The 23889-nt window shown below is 38.6% G+C and overlaps 1 protein-coding gene across 1 annotated transcript in view; it reads right to left on the bottom strand.

The window, feature by feature from the left end:
• stard13b (StAR related lipid transfer domain containing 13b) overlaps window positions 1–22911 on the bottom strand; it is a 103101-nt gene extending 80190 nt beyond the window's left edge. The window contains exons 1-3 of the mRNA XM_084717357.1: window positions 22771–22911; window positions 20452–20595; window positions 8712–8745 (exon numbers count right to left, since the gene is read on the bottom strand). Coding sequence (XP_084573483.1) covers window positions 8712–8745; window positions 20452–20595; window positions 22771–22878 — 286 coding nt within the window. The 5' untranslated portion in view covers window positions 22879–22911. The remainder of the gene's footprint in view (window positions 1–8711; window positions 8746–20451; window positions 20596–22770) is intronic.
• Between the last annotated feature and the right edge of the window lie 978 nt (window positions 22912–23889).

The following is a 23889-nucleotide window of genomic DNA, read 5'->3' as shown; positions in this document are numbered from 1 at the left end:
TAAATCCTTAGTTATTAACAACATTTTAGAACAATTTGAGAACGTTTCACACTACAGCAAAGTTGAACAGCAACATATTGTTGAAATGTTCAACTGGCAAGTCGAAATTCAGACTCTGCTGTTCAAACTGAACGCACCATAATACATGAGGAGGAGATGAAGAGGGAGACGAGACGGAGGAGGCAAGTGAAAATGATGCAGATCTATCTATGCTTTTCTCGCCATAACACAGACTCCAGTCTAGTTCAAACACTTCAAGCTAAATGATCAACCAAAGTCTTTATATCACCTCAACATTTCTGTCCATATTCGCATGCTCGCTCTCACCCTGCTCCAATCACACTTCTGTTTTTAATCAGCTGACCACGTGAGCTGCAGACTGACCCGTTCAGTTCACTAAAAATATGGATGGAAAATTCAAAATAAAGTGTATTAAAAAAATAGAAACAATTCTGAGCTTCACTGGCAGCTAATGCAGCGAGGCTAAAGCAGGCTGATCCTAGTTAACAGGTTCCACATTTTGCACAGTTAGTACCAAAACAAATAATATAATTGACTGAATATATATCATTAATATCTAATTAGAAACATTTTCTACTGGGGCGCCTCTGTAGCTCATTCATATATCAAGTTAGTAGAACTCAAAAAAATTGAGGTTGCCGCAACTTCTGCATAAACTTAAAAAGTTGGAGGTTATCAGAGCTTAAATATTTGGACTTTGTGTTACATGTAAATTAAAATTATTGACAAGCCAACTCAATTTTTTTCAGTAAATGCAACTTGGATTTTCATTCTCCCCTCTAATTACAATAAGTTAACAGAAAAAAATGATTTGAAGTATAAAAACACATGATTTCATGTTCATATTATTAAAAAAAAAGTTTAATAACACAAAAGAAAGAAAATACTTCTGACCCAACATTTTTAAGTTGGCAGAATTTTTAAACAAAGTTTAAGTTTTCACCATCTATCCATCATCTATAATACTTATTCTGTGTGTCGTAAGAGCTGGAACCGATCCCAGCTGACACTGGGTAAGAAGGGGGCTCCACTGGACAAGTTGCCAGCTCATCAGAGGGCTGCCAACTTCAGGGCTGCCAGATTGACAGATTTCTCTTACTTTACATCCCACACATTCAACGTTTACTTCATCTCACCCTCACAGTCTGGACCTGATGCCAAAGACACTTCCCTCAGTCTGCAGTTTGATTAGACGACCCTGAAATCAGAATCAATAAAAGCGGCGGGGCTACAGTTGGGAATCCATCAGCACGTGACATTTAACACCGACTGTGACTGAAAACTTCCTTTTCGCCTCTTTTCCACAGCCTTTTCTCTGGGAGTCATTCACACCGAGGCGTGAGGGACGCAGGACTTTACGTTACTTTCTTTACAAGCAGAAAGAAGTCTCCAGAGGATTCACAAAGTTTCCTCTTTGTTTTTCTTATAATCAGTAGCAGGAGATTTCCACATTCAAAGTAGATTAGCATATTCATTCAGAGAGAGGATCAGTGTAAATGCACACAGTCTGTTTAACAGCTCACAGGCAGAGCGGGAGGCTTCGAACTGACAGAAAGTGCTGTTTAAGCCTGACTAGTGTCATCTTCCCTCAGCCTGGTGTTTGGGAAGGTGATGTTTATCATAACAAGGTAAAAGTCACTGAGTTCTGCATAACTGCTTCTCCGTGGACCCTGTCAGTCTCTCTTGTCGAGACTCTCCACTGCAATCTTTATTTTCCTGTTAAACACACACACACTGACAAAATATACAAACCCCAATTCCACAAAAGTCAGGACGTTGTGCAAAACATTAATTACAACACAACACAATGATTTGCAAATACTTTTTGACTTATATTCATTTATTTTAAGGTTATCTTTTAGGTTTTTCACTTTTATTTGAAAGAACAGCTGCAGACTGACAGGAAATGGGAGAGAGAGACGGGGGAAGACATGCAGCAAAGGGACGTAGGCTAGAATCAAACCCATGAGGACTCAGCCTCTGTGTTTCATATGTTCCACTGACTGAGCTACCGGGGCGCCCTGACTTGTTCAGTTGAATACAGAACAAAGACAAAATATTAAATGTTCAACCCGATAAACTTTTTATGTAAATATGCTCTTAGTCTGAATTTGATGCCTGCAACACGTTCCAGAAAAGTTGGGACAGGAGCAACAAAAGACTGAGAAAGTTGTGAAGTGAGGTTGCGAGGTTCACCAGTTTGTGAAAAACTGTGAGGACAAATAGTCCAACAGTTTAAGAACAACATTTCTTCTGTGTCATGACATACATGAGGTAGTCATTTCAATCCGAACCATGATCTTTTCCTAACTCTATCCAAGTAGTATTTGTGCCTAAACCTAACCAAACTTTGACCATTTTACAACACAAGCCATGTGTGTAATGTCACGTTAGTTTTGTCGCATGACGACAAGCAGTAACTGACAATCAACCTATTCTGGTGTTTAGGTATGAGGATGTGTTGGGTGCCATCCAGACGCCATCCTTGCTTATTTCAGGGAGACAATGCAAAGCGACGTTCAGCATGTGTTACAACAGCTTGGCTTCATATAAAAGACTCTGTGTACTGGACTGACCTGCCCGCAGTCCAGATCTGTCTCCCATTGAAAATGTGTGATGCATTATGAAACACAAAACAGGGTCAGAGACCTCGAACCGTTGGGCACCTGAAGTCGCATATCAAGCAGGATTAAGAAACAATTTCACTTAAAGAAAAGTGCCCTCAATTCCCAAACACTGACTGAGTGATACGCAGACATCAAATTCAGAATAAGTGAATACTTACAAAAAACAATAAAGTTTATCAGTTTGAACATTAAATATCTTGTCTTTGTACTGTATTCAGTTCTATATAAGTTGAAAACTTTTTGCAAATCATTGCGTTCTGTTTTTATTTAAGTTTTACACAACATCCCAACGTTTTTTAACATCTAAATTACCTGTGCACAAAATCCACACCCATTACAAAATCTTTTGTCTGCTCACTATTAAACACGTTTCAGCGCAGACAAATGAATACAGCTTCATGCTCTTTATCTGTTCTGTATCTCTGACAGGAACCTGGCTGGATGTGGCGCTCTCAGGCCACAGTGTCACTGTGGATTCATTAATTCTGTGATTAATGTCAGTTAAGGCAGTGGGGTTTTGAGGATGAACGTAGCTGCCTCCTCTCACCAGAGGAAGACATTAATTTCCACACTGCAATTAAAGAGACTGTAGGGAATAGATTTCCATACAAATTACGCCGTGTGAGAGGGAATAAGCCACTTTTGGCCCATCATCTACTCAAGATTTGAAAAATGCTCTATAAACGTTGAGTAATGCCTTCAGAAAATAAACATCTGAGAGGGAGGATTAAGCTTCTTTTTTTTTTTTTCTCTTCATAGACCAAATGTTCTCTGAGCAGATCCATATGCGGTTTTAGGCAGAGCTCTGGGTTTTGTTTTGTGCCTCAGGAAAAACAAAACAACAAGTCAAGAGGGCTGAAAGGTCGAGTGTTTTTTCCATAAATGCTTTACATGTTCTTCAATAAATAAAAACAAGTAGGGAGAGTTCTGAAATCCCCTGAACTATTTTTGAAATCTCTGTTCACCATCTCTGTCTGACATGATGCGCCGCTTCGCTTATTATCATCAGTGCTGATGATGATAAACAAGCAGGACATCGTTTGACACAATTCAAGGCTTTTAAAAGCACCACAGAGATGAGTGAAATGTAAACCAACAAGAGTTAAAAAAACAAAACACCAGTTCGTTCATGTTCCCCCTAAAGGGATAGTTCAGATTTTTTGAAGTGGGGCTGAATGAAGCACTTATCCATGGTCAGTATATTACCTACAGTGGATGGCAGTCGGCATGTTCCCTGTTCCAGGACACTCAGTCTGCATGTGCTCCAACAGCATGGCTTTGTAGTAAACGATGCATTATGGCGCATTACGAAGAACAAAATACGACAACAGAGACCCCGGACTGTTGAGCACCTGAAGTCGTGTATCAAGCAAGAATGAGAAAGAACTTTTCTTTCAAAACTTCAACAGCTAGTGTCCTCAGAGTTCACTGTGTGATGATGAAAGAAAAGGTGATGTAACACAGTGGCAAACCGGTAAAGTGGTAACTTTTTTGAAATCTGGGTTATGAACTAATATTGATTTTTTTTTAGGTGGACCCTTTTTTAAGAAGCTAAAATACATTTTTCTGCTTCAGTGCATCACTTAACTTGTGTGTCTACAGATCTTAAATATTTGATCTGATCACCTCTGTGTATGAATAATCAACATTCACAGAAGTCTCGCTAGTAGGATTCAAGTGTTATGCAGCGTGGGAAACACTACATAACCTCTTAACTACAGCATTTGACAATAACATGATACACAAACAATAATGCAAAGTGCATATAAAACTGTCCACTGTCACCGTCCTGCACACTGTATGCATGTATACAGATATGTCCAACTTGTAATGTTTACAACTTACTTGACCTGTATATGTCAGTTTTTAATTCATGGTGTTGTTAGCCACCAGTGATTCTTATGTATATTTATACATGTATAAATATAAGTACACATACTTATTGTGGACATAACAGTCCTGTCTACTCTTCGCCTTTATTTGTTCAGCTTTGTTGTTCTTGTTCGTAGCTGTTACGCTGAGAGCAGTGGAAAAACTGGAATCAAATTCCTTGTATGTGTACACATACTTTTCAAATAAAGCTGATTCTGATACAGAATTGTTTTCAGTAGATGGAAGTGCAATCGTACAAACACACATATTTTCAGGTGCAGAATTGCATAAAAACTCATCACTTTTGGGGAGATTGTAAAACACGTGTTTCTGGTCACACAGATATAAGATTTTAAATGGATTTAATCATGATATAATTGCCATTGTGCAGCAGATTGTTTTGTCTCCAGGCAGCTATCGATGAGAATGGTGTGTGTGTGTGTGTGTGTGTACTTGCAGACGTGCTGAATGTGCAGACCGTGTGCATCTGAGAGCAATAAAAAGACACTGCTCATTTATAGCTCTGAATACCGAGCGTTTTCTCACTGCTGCTCTGCTATTTTGGACCCGGACCCGAAGAATGTGCTTTCCTCTCCTGGACAATGTCATTTTAATGAGGTGGACAGTGTTGTTATGGTCGATACTGAGAACCATCTGGCCACATCGTATCCGAGTCATAAAAGAGGTCTCCTCAGCCCAGCTGTAAAACACAAACAGGGAATATCGCACCTAATGTGTCTGACTCCGCGCCAGCTCTGTCCTTTTTTTTATAACATCATCATTTTAAAGGTTATTTTATCATTTGATTCAAACTGAAACCACATGTTGATTTTTATTTAACTGGTGTCTGAATGCAGCCGACAGTGACATTGTTTATTTCAGCCAAGATAACGGAACCGAACAGAGAGAACCTGAGACGGAACACACAGAAGAATTTTATGACAAATGTCTCTGAAGAGAACCTCAGAGCCGTGTTGACAAACAGGTTCATGTTCTTCATGGTGGTCTCATACTCACGTTCCAAGAGTTACAGTTACACTCTGAGAGAGAAGGGTTCTTCCTGAAGGGCTGAGGTTCTACTCAGAACCATTTACCCTCTTTGGAAGAAAGGGTTCTCCAAAGATTGTTGGGATCCTTAACTCTGTCATCAACAGTTTGTTGTACCATAATATAAAAAGGTTCTCTGTAGAAACCCTGGGTGGGTTCTAGATAAAACTCAAGGAATATAAAAGGGTTCTCTGTGAAACGCTGAGTAGGTTCTAGATAAATCTCTTGGAATATGAAATGGTTTTAAATAGAACCCTCTGAGTGGGTTCTAGATAAAACCCTTGGAATATAAAAAGGTTCTCATTAAAACCTCATTGGTGGGTTCCAGATAAAAGCCTTAGAGTATACATAAGTTTCTCAGTAGAACCCCCTGTGTAGGTTCTAGATAAAAGTGATAATATATAGGGTTCTCAGTAGAGTGTCCTCAGTGGGTTCTAGATAAAAGTTATGGAATATTAAAAGGTTCTCATTAAAACCCCTTCTAGATAAAATCCTGGGATTATATTTAGGGTTCTGGGTAGAACCCCCCTGGGGAGGTTCTAGATGAAACCCTTGGAATATATATAGTATTCTCAGAAGGATCCCCTGGATGGGTTCTTGATGAAACCCTTGCAACATGAAAAAAGGTTCTTGGTAGAACCTCCTGGGTAGGTTCTAGATACGCCTTTGAAATATGTATAGAGTTCTTGGTAGAACCTCCTGTGTGAGTTCTACATTAAACCCTTGTAATATACAAAAGGATTCTCAGTAGATCCACCTGGGTGAACCATAGACAATACCCTCGGAGTTTATGTAGCGTTCTTCATAGAACCCCTTGAATTGGTTCTGTTAGCTTGTTAGATGGCAAAGTTTTGGACAGAACCCTGAGATAGTATTTTGGATGGAACCATTACACCATAGAAGGTCTCTCTGTAGAACATCTCATAATAGGTTCTGAGTGAAATCTTTCACAGATGGTTCTAGGTATAACCCTTTATGTTGGGTTCTGGGGACAAGCTGAAGAACCCTGTATGGTTCTCATTAGAACCTGTGTTTCTCAGAGTGTGTGACTGACCAGTGAACAGTCACAGCTCGTATCTCTCTCGCTCTCCATCAGACCACACATCAGTTAACTGCTGCATAAAAGTGACGTGGAATTTTTTCCAGACTGTAACGTCCACTTGTGCTCTGCCGTCCTGCACAGCAGAGGTCATGTGAGAGTGCAACCTGAGCCTAAAATGGCATCTGCCCAAATCCCGCAGCTGCCCCCCGAGGGCCACATCACACCAGGCCAAATATTTCCCCTCAGCAGAACAGAAACAATGATCTGGCACGCTGCCTAATTTTAACTGCATCCCGCCAAGTGACCAATATATAGAAGGCCTTTAAAATAAAGAGACGGAGCGCTGCTTGGACATTCTCGAGACGGCGGCTGGGCGGGCAGCGAGCGGACACCTGTGGCTGTCAGTCTCATTAACATTGTCTGAGTGCTGAGCGATGCCACCACGCAGACGGGACACAGAGCACAATCAACTGGCAGGGAGAGGTTTCCTGATGTGCCAGACAGCAGCGAGGAACTGATTCAGTTACAGTTCTGACTGCAGACAGAGACTGAACTGAAAGATTAAACTTTAAAGGGATAGTTTAGATTATTTAATGAGGGGTTGTATGAGGTATTTATCAATAGTCAGAACCCCTGCCTGCTGCTTTACTACATCAGACAGCATTTTCCAATGGGAAACTGCCGTTAACAAGCCAAATATCGCTCCTTCCAAACCAACCAAACTCCATAGACAAAATCAATAATTTTACCATTGAGAACAAAGGAGCTGCTGGTCTACCGCTGCCTTGACCAGTTACATAGTTTGTCTTATTCTGTGACTTCAGTGAGTTCAAACTAACCTTTTAAGACACCAAAGTCACACAATAACACAAACATACAAACATAATGAGGCAGCAGCAGACCCGCAGCTCCCATGTTCTGTGAGGTAAAATTGCTAATTTTGCCCATAGAGTTTGGTTGATGGTTGGTTAATCCAAAATATAACCTGACATCGGATCTTCTGTCAAGAGTCCAGAGAATTCTTAGACTCAGCCATGTGGAAAAGAAAAATTTTCAATAATTTTGGCATTTTATCAGTGTTCTTTATGTTCATCCGATATCTTTTTTTTAATGTGAAAATGTATGTATTTCTTGCAGGAACTATGCTATACAATTAATGTAAATACTGAGTTATTATTATTATATACATGTATAAATTGTACGTTTCAGCATTAAGGCTCATTTTCTTGTTTCATTCCTAATTTAACTGCAGAGTGAACAAATGTTATGAGATATACAGGGAGGTCTAGTTCTCAGCATTTTATTGTTATTATTATAGTTATTATTGGTGTTAATATTGTATATAGTATGATTATATCACAATATGTAATATAATTTATAATAAGGTTTATAGTATAATATATAAAATATAATGTAATATATAAAAAGGCTAATTCAAATATGGACATGAGATTAAGAAATGTATGTTTTGAAACATTAAGTTTAATGTCGACTGTAAGGACATTTCCATAACATACATTATTTGAATAACAGCACCATCTGTGCTGTGCATTTTCTTTTGCTATGTTATTTTTGTTGTAATATATGTATTGTTATGTGTTATTGTATAATTGTATGCACGTGTGACACGTGTGAAGAACAGCAGCAGCATTTGCTGCAGCTAAGGATCCTAATAAAATGATATAAACAGAAATAAGAGAGGAACTGAAATCAGAGCACTGCATGGACCTTCCTGTCCAGTTCCAGTGGATGCAATTCAATGTACTATAACATAACTATGCAGGCAAAGTGTGCTCAGTATTTATTGAGCTTTCTAATATCCAGGCATTAAGTCAGTACTGTCATCACATTTATTGATTTGTTTTCTCTCCCTGCTCAGACTTGTTAGAGTCATTGCTATCCCAGCATGCACTGAGCAGCAGAAAGGAAGAGAAACACCCTGCATGTTCATCACTCAGCTCAAGACGGAAAGAAAGACAAACATATTTCCACAAGTTTGTGGAAGGTGAAATCTGCACAAAAATAAATAAAAAGCTGTTTCATTCTTATGTGAGCTGAGAGCGTTAACTTCTCACAGAGGAAAAACATCAATAATCTCTTACCTGCTCCTGCTGCGTTGGTTGTCTTATTGAACATCTACAAGACAAAAGAAATAACAAAAGATCAACAACTGCAGCACATTAAGTTCCTGTATATCAGTTAATTTCAAGAGGAGGCAACTCATCACTGAAACCATGGAGGAGAGATGTTAGCAAAGACCATTAAACTGAGATTTTACTTGAATGCAGCTTCACTCTGAAAGCTAAGATAATCATTTCATGTGATTTGGCTGTCAGAGACACAGACTCACTTCCCTGAATTCAGGGACAGAGGACGTCTCCCTGCATTCCTATACAGTGTAATCACTGCTGCAGTGACAAAGTCAATAAAAAGCATCCACAGCAGACATGGTGGCATGATTTTTTGTTAACTCAGAGGCTGCTGTGCTGCTCATCAGCCTGTTATCCCCCACTTATACATTGTCAGTCTGATGCTGATGAATCAGGAAATAAAAAAACAAAAAACAGGAAACAGCACATAGGAATTTTATAAACACCTTTATTGTCATTTTACAACGAAACTGAGGGTGCACTACCAAAACTACATATAAGGAATAAATATTAATATAAAATAAAAATCAAATTCAAATGTAAGGTAAGAGTTATAAATAGGCAGACACTGTGTGCATCATGTCTCTAGATGTGACACTGAGTAGCTAGAGAGCATATTGTGACTAGAGTGCACACATTTCAGTGCAGTAGTGCAGGTACTTGACAGTATTTAAAAGTACAATCTAGTCCTCAGTCTGTGGTGTTTGGACAGATTGATGTGGGAGATTTTTTGCTCTGGGTACAGAAGCTGTTCCTCAGTCTGGCAGTGCGAGCCCTGACGCACCTACAGCGCCGTCCAGAGGGCAGGAGAGTGAAAAGGTGGTGGCAGGGGTGTGAAGAAACCTTTCGCTAAAGATTAAAGGAGATTTTACTGAGCCATGTACTGTTCCCAGGAATGTTGTTACCTTGTTTTTATTGGAAGAGTGGTGTTGTAAGGAACTGGAGAAAGAAGATGATGCATATTTCCCTCGAATAATCTTCTCCTTTAAAACAGCGGGCGATACAGGTTCTTGATTATAATGGCAAAAGAGGTTCCGCACACGTAAGCTTGTTTTTTTGAGCTGTAAAGTAAATTATATTACTGTGTTATGATGAAACATATCAATGCTGGTTATTCTTCAGGTGAGCGGCTCATTGCATGGGTGTTGGTCAATACGAGTTTGTCATTTTTAACTCTTTTTGTCATGTAAAATAAAGACATTTTAATTCTATACAACCTTAGAGGTGTGTGCCTCATTTTTGATTTTTCACTGAGACTGTTTGACCCATGCAATGAGTCCTTCACCTGTAGAATAACCACAAAAATACCTGAAGTATCCAAAGAGCACCTGTATTGTGACCAACAGAAAGACCAAGAGGCGCCTTATATAAATCTGTATTTCATGGCTTGAAGGTGTCTCAAAATGCCACCTACTAGGGTCAAAACTCAGTGATTTTTAAAGGAGTCTGGGGCTGATTTGCTCCCACTTCAAACTAGGAAACCAACAGAGAAAGCTAGAAGGAAGAATAGAGTCTGCAAACTCAACAATACTCCCGTGAACAATGACCAAAATACAAACGTGTGACATTTTAAGCACAAGCCCTTCATTAACCAGTCCCTCCACGAAGTTGCGATCACAATAATTAACGCAAATTCAATCAAACTCTCTGAATTCTGCACAATCTTGCAACTTTGCTCAATCGCTGCAACCTCCCTGTGAATCTGACCAATTCTTGTACGTTCCTGTGTTCCACCAATCACAGCAGTTTCCTGCACAAACATGATACATGTACATCTCAATGAGGCAAATCAATGTCATATTATTTATTTCTTTGTATTCTTTTATTTTTTCTTAATTTTGCCACTTCAAGAGCGACAATTGTTCGTTTGAGACGAGTCGTTTCTATGGACGCTTCTCGCTGTTGTCACACCTAAAATCACGACCGCAGCTGCCAGCAGTCTCTCCGTGGACGCTGATTGGATCGTACCACCTCTGGCACGGACATGAACGGATAACTTGGAGCCTGGCAAAATAGATTCTTGTGTGATCTTGTAAATTCAGATGCCTTGCAAGGTTCATTGCAAAAAATAACTAAAACATTGCAACATACAGTACATCACATTTTTTTTAGAAAAGCTGCTATGAAATCAGGTGGTAAGAATCCCCCAAAAAAGCCCACAAAATCCATGAGGGGCTGTTAAGTGCCCTAGATGTCACATGGCAGTATATTTAATTTTCAATGAGGCATTACCCAGAGTGAAGTCTCTATTTTTCTTTTTCTTTAATATATACTTCCATCCAGCACCGAGCAGTTATTATCCAGTCTCTCCAGGATTTCGCGGGCGGTTTTGGGGATTGTTGAGGCCTAAAATGCCCGATTTCACAGCGGCTTCTCTAAAAAAAACATGAAAAACATGAAAATTGCAAAAGAAAGGTGCGATTTTTTTTGAATGATTCATTAAAATCAAAGGACAACTTGTTCCAGAGAGAACAAAACCACACTCTATTCTGAGTGCTCTCAGTAACCTCACAAAAAAGGCTCAGAATAACAAAAACTACATTTTTAACAAAAATAAAAAAGAAAATGCTTTATTTCTGTTGCACCTGGGAGGTAAATAAAAAATACAGATGCAAAAAAGTAGTGAATAACAAAACAAAACACTGAGTTGGTTCATTGAGACGAACATGTAGGATGTTTGCATCAGCACAACAATGATTGGTCAAATTTGTGGAAAAGTTGCAGGGTTTTGAAAAAATTGCAAAGTTGCACAGAATTTGTGCAGGTTGATAGAAATTTGTGTTGCAGTTCCAACATAGCAGCTTCTTGGAGGGACTGATTATCGTGTTTGGATGCATGCTTTTGTAAACTTTCTGCCACGTCACAAATGACTCACATGCAACTTTTGCTCTGGAGGAAAGAGATCTGATCTTAATCAAGATAATAAAAACACATTAACAATACTAGCTGTTAAGATAGGATCAATTATTGTCCAGATCACATTTTAATCCTGGGTGTAAATGAGGTGAAAGTGTCTCCTGATCTGGTCCAGTCAGAGTTTCTTCTCCTCTCTTGCCAAACTCTGTCCTCCGTTTCCCCTCTGTGCCCCACTGGTCTGATTTACGCTCTTGTTTGCTCACCCTGTTTCCACATTTCTCCCCTGGCAGAGACAAAAACTCCCAGAATGCCTGTTTGCAACAGTGTTGATCCTCCGTCCTGACGGTCAGCTGGCCATCAGCCCACGTGGTGCAGATTCAAACTTCCATCAACAGAGGTTTTTTATTGTTACGTTGTACTAGACACAATAAGTTCATCGTGTACCGAATGTTTCATGAGGGCCGCGGCCCTCCGGCATTGTCATGGCAACAGAAATGCACGCAGTGTAAAGAAGAAGCACTTGGCGGGCTGAACGACCTATATGGTTGCCACTTTGCTGTGACAACAGAAAAGACCTGAGCGGCTGGATTAAAACAGGACAGGTGGTTTTTGTCTGAGCGCTATCTGTCTTCGTTACATGGTTTCTGACACTTTGAGGCCACACGGCAAACGAGGTCAGAGGACAGCGGGCACCTGGCAGCCACGTTTTTTGATTTATTCAGATGAAGAGGAAGATTTAAAGCAAACAGAGAGTCACAGCCAAGAAATGTCTGGCAGCTTTCTGCCCTGAACCACCAGGGGCGTCCAATGTGGCTGCAGGGTTATCAGGCTCAAACACTCGGTTATTTATGGACACAAGATCCAAAACTCTCTGACTCTTACTCAACAGAGAGACAAGAAAATAGAAAAGCAGGTCATAAAAGTATGACTCATACAGTCATGTATGTACTTTTACCTCTGTTTACACATAGATGAGGGGAGCGAGGCCTGTGAAAACTATGAGGTGCAGCCACTGATGTTTCGCTCATTATTGACTGAGAGATTTGGCACAGTCTGGCAGAATTCCACCACGTATCTAAACACTTCTGTAAAAGTGTTCAAAGGCTGCGTTTAATGTTCAGAAACATCATTATCTTTGTGCTTACAAAATCATAATATACTCTGCAAAAATATAAACGCAACATTCTTGTTTTTGCTCCCATTTTTCAACACAAATTACTGAAAGTAATTGTAAAAAATTGCAAAACAAATAGACAAAGATAATAAACTAAAATATTTCAATCAGTGGAAAACAGAAATTCAATTGATAAATGGACTACAATGCTCTTATTCACCCGACAGAGAATTTCAACAAGTGCAAGATTCATCCCAAATCAAACAACCAGTAAAAAGACAAACCATAACAAAACGTAGAGTTGGTGATCATAAACTTACAATCAAAACTGGTTTTCCTAAAAGATAATTTATGGCTGCGTTAGTTATGACTAAAGCAAAACAAAAAGACTAAATGTGACTTTAAACCAACTACAATAACCAGTACTTGACTCAAACTGACTGCGGTGGATTCTGTGATCCACCACATCATGTTGCGTCCTCATGAAGTCTCTCAGGTCTCCCCTTTTTTAAAGGGACGAGGGGTAGCAGGGAGTCCACAGGAAGACAAATTAAAGATTGGCTTTGTGCTCTCAGCCTTTCCTGTGTGGAGTTTGAACGTCTGCAGTCTATAAATGCTGATTATTAAATGTATTTAATTGTTGTTCATCTCTTTTGTCAGACTGATTTGTTAAGTTAACCCTATAATGCTACAACGAGTTTCTGAGACTTCTTCAACATCATTATGATCAATACCTTCCTGATAATCCTGTTTTATGTGATCTGAGTCATGTCTTCTGCCCTCTGGTGGATTATCAGTGCACTGCAGGCAGCAGCCGGCCTCTGAGTCTAAAAAAATCCAACACGGCTGCCTTCATAAAGTGACTTGCAGGGTTTCAGCGGGAAAATCTTTGCTAATTTTGAAAAAGTTACAGTGAGAATAACAGTAAGATTGTTACTAATACTTAAATATGAATATCTGCTGTAGTGAAACCTTAGTTTGTAATAAAGTCCTGTTGAAAAAGCCAGGCTTGCTACAGAACAAAACACTGCATTACTAGCTAGCTAATAATTGATGTTAATTCACTGCCGAGCTAGGTAGTGTTTTGCTAACATTAGCTATAATATGCAACAACCTAGCTAATACTTTATGAATATTAGCTACCTAGTTAACTTGCATTTTGCTACAGAATAAAACACTACATTACTAGCTAGCTAATAACTGATGTCTACTAACTACCGAGCTAGGTAGTGTTTTGCTGACATTAACTATCACACATGGCAGTGCAGTGGTTTAGTTTTTCTTTTTTTCCACACAGACGAGGTAGCGCATAGCATATCTAAGTACAGACAGTTAACCAAGATTTCAAAAGGGGTGTGGCTTAAGAAGGGCCATCTGGTATTTATAGCGTGTGAAATTGCCGTAGTTCAGTGTCTAATAAATGCCTTTTTTCAAGATTAAATTGAATTTTAGACTTTTATTGTGACCAGTCCATGACAATGATCACACTGTCATTAACATGGATTATAACAAATTTGTGGGCCAAATTGGAGAAAAATAAACCTTTTGTGTGCACAGAAGACATTTTAGTTTTATTATTTTAACTCGTGAAAATCGGGAGCAAAAAGACGTGTTGGGTTTATATTTTTGTTGAGTGTACGTGAAGAGAGTGGGACAGGATTGTCTTCTGTAAATGCGATGGACCTGATAAATTAGTCTCAGAGGAACTGCTTTAGACCCAGTTTCAGAAATTAACTTGTGAAAATTAGCACTCCAAAAACCAGATGCTGAGCCCCAGCGGAGATGTGCCGGTTTGACGAGGCTTCAAAGACGTGAACACATCACTCTGCGTCTGTTTCACCAGCCAACAGAAAGTATTTCATCCTGGCACATCTCAGCGCTGACCCACATTAAACACACATCGCCCCAGTTCAGTTCAGTTCAGTTCAGTTCAGTTCAGTTCAGCTCAGTCAGATGGTGGACACATGTCAAAGGTTGCAGGTCAGGAGAAGTGACATTGTCCACACAGCAGCAGCACAAAGTCCTCTCAGGCCTGTTGTTCCCTTTGCTTACACCAACAAGGATGTTTATAAGGAGTGACAGGTCTGTGTGGGTGAATGATCGCTGCTGTCCCTGCACAAATGACACCCTGCCTGAGAGTCAACAGGGCGGTTACAGGACCGCTCGGTCCCAATGACAGGGCAGCGCGTCCTCTGTTCTGTCCGTCTCTGTCAACACCAATTAAAAGCAGGAATCTTCAACCCAAATACGTCTCCGTCCAACAATAACAGAACGCAGTAACACAGTTTACAGCTGGACTCAACCAGACTGTGAGCTCAACAGCAAGGTCAACATACAAACATTAATACAAATATGACATAAATCACTTTTTCAGTTAATTAATAACTAACTGCTGAGACTTAGACTGTTGAGTCCAACTTGGATAATGTGGCAAAAAAAGAGACTTTTTAATCATCAAAACTCTGAGATGTTAAATTGACAATGAGATTTTATCCATAGGGAAATCAGACAAAACATTTAGCCAAAAGTTTTTAATTAATTATTGTTATTATATGTAATTGATGACATTATTCTGTTGACAAAACTCATCAAAATAATGCTTGCATCTTAAAAAGTTTATCTAAATCAATAAATTAGAAGTCTGACCTTATAACAATACATTTAGTTAAGTTAAATCTTTAACTGTATCATATTTCACTTCCAGATGTTTAATTGATTAATTACTGTTTTTATATATTGTTAAGCTTTTATTGTGGCCTGTAGCCACTTTTACTTTCTGTCACCACTTTTGTTTTAGTTTCTTATTGGTGTTTCTTTGTGTGTCAGAATTTTTATTTACTTTTACTCAGCTAAGTTGTGAATTAAGTCTCTACCTCAATGTATTTTATAGTAAAAATAAAGATTTAATAAAGACAGAAAACAAAGATTTCCTATCAGGTTACAATTTGATTAATCAATAGTTCTAAACAGATCCCAAAAAAACTTTGCACCTCATGGAACAGATAAATACACTGTTTTTAAGCAACTTTTAAACTACCTTAAATGAAAGATGACAAGATACAGTATACTATTTATCTTGTTATACTGTGAAGTTTTATGTTATAACGTGATATACATAAAATGGTATAAAGTGAAAACTAACATTATTAAAATAGAAGTTATCACACTGTATATTTTAATGTGATAAATTTTTACATCAAAACAATTTAAAAACATTTAATCCTTTTCATATTAATAACGATAATACGATAATAATTGATCTGTTTTTCTGACAAATATGCCACCATAACTTAGCGTTTTTGTTTTTCTAGACTTATCATAATTACACATGTTGTTTATTTGTTTACTGTTGTTTAGATACGTTACTAATGTAAACAAACCCTTTTTTTTAGCTTCAGACTGAGCTGTTGCCTCGTGTCAACCCCTGTCTAATATTGGACAAAAAAGAGTCAGAAAATAAATTGGTAGTTAAAAACTTGGAAATTCTTTATTTTTCTGTTTGCTATTGGAAGTTAATTTTAGGTCAGTTGCTGTTATGAAGTCTGTTGACAAAAGGTACATACCATCTTCTTACAGTCATTGTGTAAGTAATGATATGAAGGATAAACAAAAACATAATATATATCTCTCTCGCTCCAACCAGACAAAATCCTCGTCAATAGCCGACACATTCCAGCTCAGATTATCTCAGCCTGCGTGATGTGCAGCAGATTGAGGCAGATATGGGGTGCATTCCAGTTTTCAGAGATCATACAGAGGCAGGGGGAGTCAAAGGCTGCCCGAAACTTTTACCAGATACTTCCATAAAACATCTCTCAGTAAAACTGTAACTGTCGTGTTAAAGCGGAGCGTATTGGATCACACATTGAGTCTGTTTGCTCTTAGGCTGTGATTCGGTCCCTGTTCTGACTCCCTGCTGTCAGACTCTAGAGATCTTATGTAAGACTCAGAGGGACCGACGAGGAAACATCTCTCTGCAACATGTGCAACGCTGCTGCTAAGATATCATCTCATCTGTTGTTGGAAACTTTGCAAGGTCACATTAATACAGAGGACAAACTTAGAGGGATAATTTGACATTTTGGGGAATGGTGGAGTGCTAGGGTTTTATGCTAATGGCTTGGTCACACCACAGGACCTTCAAAGTCTGTCTTGTAATCAGGAATCTTGAAGTCGTGGTTTGCACAATACGTGACTGACCAGTAACAGAGGTCGACGCTTAACTTCAAGAGACATGAGTTAGATGTGTTTGTAATATATGTATAAATCCAAAGATGGTCTTTTTCAGAAATGTATAATGGTGTTCTAAAAGTCAGCTAGCTAAAACTATCGTTAGTGACTGTTAGCGAACAATATTGGTACTGTTAGTAAACACATGCATTGGCTTCTCTTAACAAACACTACAGTTAGCCACTGCCAGCTAACTCTACCAAGCTACTGTTAGCGACCATTAGTGAACACAGTGACGACAGCAGAAACAGTCTAAGCTGTAGCCAACATCCATTATGTTAAAGTAATAAAAAAGAAACCATACAGAATAACAAGTTAGCTAACTAGCTAACTACCGATAGCTACTGTCAGTGAACACTACCCTTAGCTAGTGTCAACTAACTCTATCAGTAGCTACTGTTAGAGAACCCTTACTTCCATCAGCTACTGTTAGTTAACACCACTGCTAGTTATTGTTAGCAAACACTACGGTTAGCTACTGCTAGAAAACACTACTGTTAGCCACTTTTGGCAAACACTACGGTTAGCTACTGCTAGAAAACACTACTGTTAGCCACTGTTGGCAAACACTACTGTTAGCTACTGTTAACGAACCATCAGCTCATTAGTAAGTTGGCTAGGCAGCTGCTACAGATGGGAAAGTACAAGTCAGGACAGCTTAACGGTTCTCCTAAAGTTTAAGTTTTTGGAAAGCTGGGGTTGGGAGAAAAAAGAAAAGAGTGTGTGAACAGACATAGTCTAAGCTGTAGCCAGCATTGACTGCATAAAAGCAATAAAAGAGCAGCCATACAGAATGACAAGTTAGCTAACTAGCTAGCTACCAACAGCTACTATGAATGAACGCTACCGTTAGCTACTGTTAGCCAACACAACTGTTAAATGACTGTCAGCAATCTGAATCTGCAAGTTAGCTTCTTGGACCAATGTCTTTAAACCTGTAATGCTAACTTGGCATAAGGTAAGCTAACTGACTACCAGCTGTAACCTAATACTGACAGTACAAACATGAGAGTTGTAGTCAGTCTTCTCATTACTGTTTGCCAAAAGGTGAAAAAGCTTATTTCCCAAATGTCAAATTATTCCTTTAAATCTAATCTTTTTTTAAGGCGATAAAATCCTGTTTTACTGTCCTACTATCCTCAGACAGAACTTTGCTCCACTAAAGAAACATTACATCAACTCTTTCAGGAATATCAACAATAGCCGTGTCTGTACCATTCATTTAATCATCAAACAGCCTAAAACATGTTGCCGCTCAACAACATGTGATCTCACTCTGCTCAAGGTTACACTGCAGCCAAAATACTCTTGTCTTTAACATATGTGAACATTCCCAGCTGTCCCAAAGCCAAGTTTTACCCTCGCTGATGTCATTTTCAAGAGCTAGTTATGGGCTCCACAAAAAAGACAGGTGGCAGCACCTCTGAGAACTAAACTTCATTTGAAGAACTCGCAGACAAAATAATCTTTCTTTAAATTCCACTGTCCGACCGCTTTCTCTCCACGCAGTCTACAAAATAAACTCTAATATCACAAGGCAATGTGGTGCCAAAGTGTTGGAGACTCTGAGCGGAGGGCTTCAGTTTGCTCTTACAGGCAGGTTGTTTGCCATCACGCTGCAGCAGAGCCATCAGGAGCGCACAAAGCACAAACTGAAAGGCTGTGAATTTAAACCCGCCCTGCATTCTCAGTTGTCTGTTTCCTTTAGGGCTGCTGAATAGTGACATTTATATACTTTGTCCAGCAGAAGTGAGTCCTGCTTGTTTGAGAATGCCTAAGCTGACCTTATTCTCAACGCAAACCTCAAATATTTACAGATGTAGAGGAAAGAGCAGCTGCACAGGAGGGAACGTCAGGATTTCAGCTGACTGGTGATGGATTTATCTAAAGAAATGTCCACTTCTGCAGCGTTAGTTGTGATTTTTTTTGGCTTATGTCAACACAGTGATCATGACATAGAGGTCACATATGTGATTATGTAGGTTTCACATGGTGAGTGTGATATTATTCACATAGGAAACTGATGAGAAAGCTTATGAAAATATTTTTGAAGAAGAGAAATCATTCCTCTTCCCTTGCAGTAATTGTGTTTTTTTAGTTTTACTATATATATATATATATATATATGTATAAAACTGCTAAACAAGCTATAAACAAAACTAGAACTTCTAGATTGTATCTGGATGTACTTTTCAGGAATATAAACCTGCATGGCTTAAACAAAGACTAAGGGTAGTTTGCAGCAACAAGTTTATTAAGTTTATTCTTTTAACCCCTTAATCATGTTTTTGTTTTAAATTATGTTGCACCAAACTTTAAAACTGGCTTAAAAATAAGAAAATTAAATTTAAACCTTTCTTTAAAACATTAGTTTAGCTTTTACTCTAAACCTAGATTAAATTTACTTATGTTGCACCAAAACTTAACCGTAAGTTGAAAAATTTGCTAGCCAGCAAACAATAAACTTGTTAATCGTTTAGCCAACTAACAAATAATGTTGCTGAGTCTTTTGTATAATAAAGGCCCAGCTAGGGATGGGCATCGCAAATTAGCTTAGGCTATAAATGCTATCGTGTGTTGCATCGATTTATGCTACATACTTGTCCTTACATAAACATTAAACAAATAAATCTCACGTTTAATGTTAATGTTATCGTGGTTAGCAAATAATATAATGTTTGTTAACCTTTTAGCCAGCTACCAAACAATATAACATCTTGTTAAATCTTTAGCTAGTTAGCAAACACTATAATGTTTTGCTAACTTTATAGCTACCTAGTAAACAATGTAACTTTTGCTAGCTAGTAAACACTGTTATGTTTTGCTAACTTTGTTTTAGCTAGCTAGCAAACAGTGCAATGTTCTGTTAACCTTTTAGCCAACAATGCAACATCTTGTTAATGTTTTAGCTAGTTAGCAAACAGTTTCCCCCATTTAATGCTTCCTAGGTCCTCACAGCACTTTAATTTCGTTAATATTTAATTTAAGTAAATTAGTGTCTTGATTTGATTAAAATCTATTTCATTTCAGTTTTTACATCAACAAAGTTGGATCTACTAAACCGAGATTAGTTACTTGTGCAATGGAGTTTTGTTTAATTTTAAATCTGGATTTTCTCATTTTAAACTCTGAATTCGAGCTAATCTTAGATTTAATCAATCTTCGTTGGTGCAACCCAGTCCAAATTAATTCCACATTATTATTATATTTTCAGATAAAAAAAAATCCCAACACACAAAATCTTTGAATTATCAGGGAGAAACACTCTGTTCAGCACAGGAAGTAAGCAGGTCATGGCAGTCACCCAAAAAGGCTAAATCCAGATTTGAGCTGAGAAAACAAAACATGTGCAACCAGTTGTGGAGAATTGAAGGAATTTAGTAGCTTGTATCCTTAAATATGAGAGCAGTACTGTATGTAGTTCGCCTGTAGTGTACATGTCTGATTTCTCACTGAGTCTGTGGGACGTCTAGACTAGGTTTTTACTCTTACCGTTTTCTTGGCCGTCGCTCTTGTTCCCATTGAGGTGCAGCGAGGAGCAGAAGACGACCTGTCCTGGCTCAGACATTCCCCTCTGCCCGGTCTTTGGAGATCGTTCAGGGTTTGATTCAGCATGGACTTTGAAGCAGCGCCCCACTGCAACAACATCACAACAACAATCAGGACTGCGGGTCCGCGTCAGTGCGGCCGAACAGGCTCGGACAGGATGGTCTCAACGGTGGCCAGGGGAAAAGAAAACAAGAGGCTGAGGTCAACTGCCGGGGAAGTGAAATCTCCACTCTCAATTCAGCTTGACAGAGGTACACAAAGGAGCCTGTATGTGTGGATCTTCTTTTGAGAGGACGGAGATTATGACCTTGTCAAATGTCCCAGTAGAGATGTCTTGTCTTGCCCAGTCGCCTGTCATTAGTTAAAGCAAGTAATAGTGAATGCCTGGGATGGTTATGCAGATGCCTGGGAGGCATGTGAGCCTCTCTCAACCATTCTTAATGGACCAAATCATACAAACTCCCTTCAATACAATAGCTCCTCTGTGCCGTACATACATATGGACCCCGAAAGAGCACTTTTGTTCCCGAATGCTAACTCTAGTGGGATATTTCATGAAACATGCCACCATGAGAGGAGCCCTTTTTAAGGAGCGGAGTTGTATGGTCCCAGTCGTAACCTCAAAAGCACAATAGCTGTCTGTTCCTGCAACACCATCCTGACCCCGCTGAAGAACTGTACGCTGCACTGTCACATCTGAGAGCTGCAGAGGTGGGAAGTAACAAAGTACAAATACTTTGTTACTGTATGTAAGCAGAATTTTCAGGTACCTGTACTTTACCTAAGTAACTTTTTACTTTTGCCACAAATATCTGTACTTTCTACTCCTTAAATTTTCAAAACAGGCTGGTTAAAAATCAATAAATCTGAGGGAAATTATTGATTACATCGATGTTGTGTCACTGCATGCTGCCTTCACAACGTGAAGACAGATTTCAACCGGAAAGGGTGGAACAATAACTTGTAAAACGATGTAAAAAAAAGTGAAAAGTTGCAGCAAGGTAAAAAACAATGTAAAAGGCATATCAAGACAAAACAGATGTAACAAGGTGAAAAACTAAAAAGATGAAAAAGCCGTACCAACACTTACAACTATGTAAAAGTTGTAACAAGATGAAAAGGCGTAACAAGACAAGGAACAATGTAAAAGACATAACAAGACAAAAATGATGTAAAAAATCTAAAAAGACAAAAACAAGTAACAAGAAATAAAAGACGTAGCAAGAAGAAAAAAAGATGTACAAGACATATCAAGGCAAAAAAAGATGTAATGACTTAAAATGGAGTAACAAGATGAAAAACTAACAAGATGAAAGGATGCAACAAGACAAAAAATAATAATAAGATAAAAACGGTGTAACAAGGTGAAAGGATGTAACAAGATGAAAAACATTAAATGTGTAACAAGATGAAAGACTAACAAGATGAAAAATCAGAGTAAAAGACATAACAAGACAAAAAAGTAAAAGATGTAACACGTCGACACAAAAAAGATGTTACAAGACGAAAAAGACAAGGGAACGAGACTGAACTGCAGACGAGAGTTGAGGTTCAGTTAGGTTTGCACAGAAACAGCTGGTGTAAATGTTCTTCAGAGGATGACTTTTTACTTTTGAGTACATTTCAGAGCCTGTACTTTTTCGCTTTTACTTAAGTAAAGACGTTAATTCAGTACTTTTACTTTTACCAGCCTCTTTTTCCACACATGTATCTGTACTTCTACTTGAGTAAATCATGTTTGTACTTTTGCCTCCTCTGAGGAGCTGCAGACCTTCATCATAAAACAGACTTGGCTCTATACGGCAGCCTGACAAAGCCCACAGTGTTGCAGACAGACTTTATCTCAGAGGTCACGCACACAGTTACGAGCCGCAGCAGATCAACACACCGAATCTCCTCTCACAGACGCCGTTTATGGGTTTGATTTGAGAGAGCAACGTTTGAACGTAAAGCTAATGTGGAACACTTTTTTAACTGAGCGGGACATAAAACTCTGATGAGCACCTGTTGCTCACGGGTCTGAATAATCCACTGGGATTTTTCTCTCCGCAGAGCAAAGTGAATTGATTTAGTGAAGTTTACAAGCATGACCAAGTATGCAGCGTACGCCTCGCAGGAATGTGTACAGTACCGACCGTGACAGGGCACATACCATTACTGAGAGTTCAAGTGCTGCGGTCCACATGCTGCTTTATAACGCGGCCAGAGGACATTCAGTTAATTCTGTTTGTATCAAGGTATGTGGGATCGGGACACGCTCACCTGTTTCTTGCGGGTGGTGCAGGGTGTGTCGGAGGGTGAGGAACTCGCACTCAGAGCCTCCTCTATGTCCAGATTCAGCTGGTCCAGTTTCCTCATCAGCTGGCTCATTGACTCCGACCACGGAGACTTGACCTGCAGAGATTGTGGACAATCAGGGAAGCAGTGAAGTGAAGACAAATCAGGTTTTATCCCAAATTTCAGGGGTTTTGTTTGCAAAAAGTTGTAATTAAACTACTGCACACTGTCTAACGTGTAATATTTCACTGCCTGATGAAGGTCTAGTACCGAAACATCGCACATAAATGTAATATTGTGAGTCAGGCAGAGTGCGTGCGAGTTTTTTTTTGCAACCTTTTGGGTCACTACTCCCTCTTCTCTGCACCGATCTCATCAAACAGATGTGCAAAGTGTTCTTTGGTTCAAGGTTTTGTTCACAAAATTTGCATATTTAAGCACAAATATTCAATCTTGTTTAATTTGATTTGACCTGACACAACTTTTTAGATTTTTTTTTACCACATTTTCTGATTTTTGTGCCCTGGATTAGGTGTGTTTACATAGTTTTGTATCATTTTATTTAGATAGATCTTCAGGTGCTGTTCTGTCCACATTTTTTCAGATTTTTTCACAAAATGTTACCATTTTGCATCATGAAAACAATTTACAGCAATAATAAACAGGTATTTCAGGGTTTTGTTTGCCAAATGTCTCTTGTTTAATCAAATTTTTATAATCACAAATCAAAGCATTTTAATACAACTTTTTATATTCTATTTTCAGCAAATTTTCTGGGGTTTTTCCCCCTCCAAATTTGGTATGTTTACACAGTTGTCTCATTTTATCTAGATAGGTGCTCAGGTGTTGTTATATTCAGATTTTCCATAAAGTTTCAGCATTTTGCATCATGGAAAGTTGCAGGGTACATTGATTTACAACAACAATATAGCTAATTTTATTTTCATTTTAACACAATTTTTTATTTTCACAAAATTTTCAGATTTTTTCCCCCTAAACTTTGGTATGTTTATGTAGTTGTCTCATTTTATCTGGATTTTAGGATTATTATTATTATATCTTATGTTAAGACAATCCAAGTGCAGTTCTATCTACATTTTAAGA

This window comes from Lutjanus erythropterus, chromosome 4 (genome assembly GCF_056507025.1).
Source record: "Lutjanus erythropterus isolate fLutEry1 chromosome 4, fLutEry1.hap2, whole genome shotgun sequence".
In the NCBI taxonomy this organism is placed as follows: Eukaryota; Metazoa; Chordata; class Actinopteri; order Lutjaniformes; family Lutjanidae; genus Lutjanus; species Lutjanus erythropterus.
Note: the sequence above shows the minus strand (reverse complement) of the source record. Positions and strands in the feature narration are given on the sequence as shown.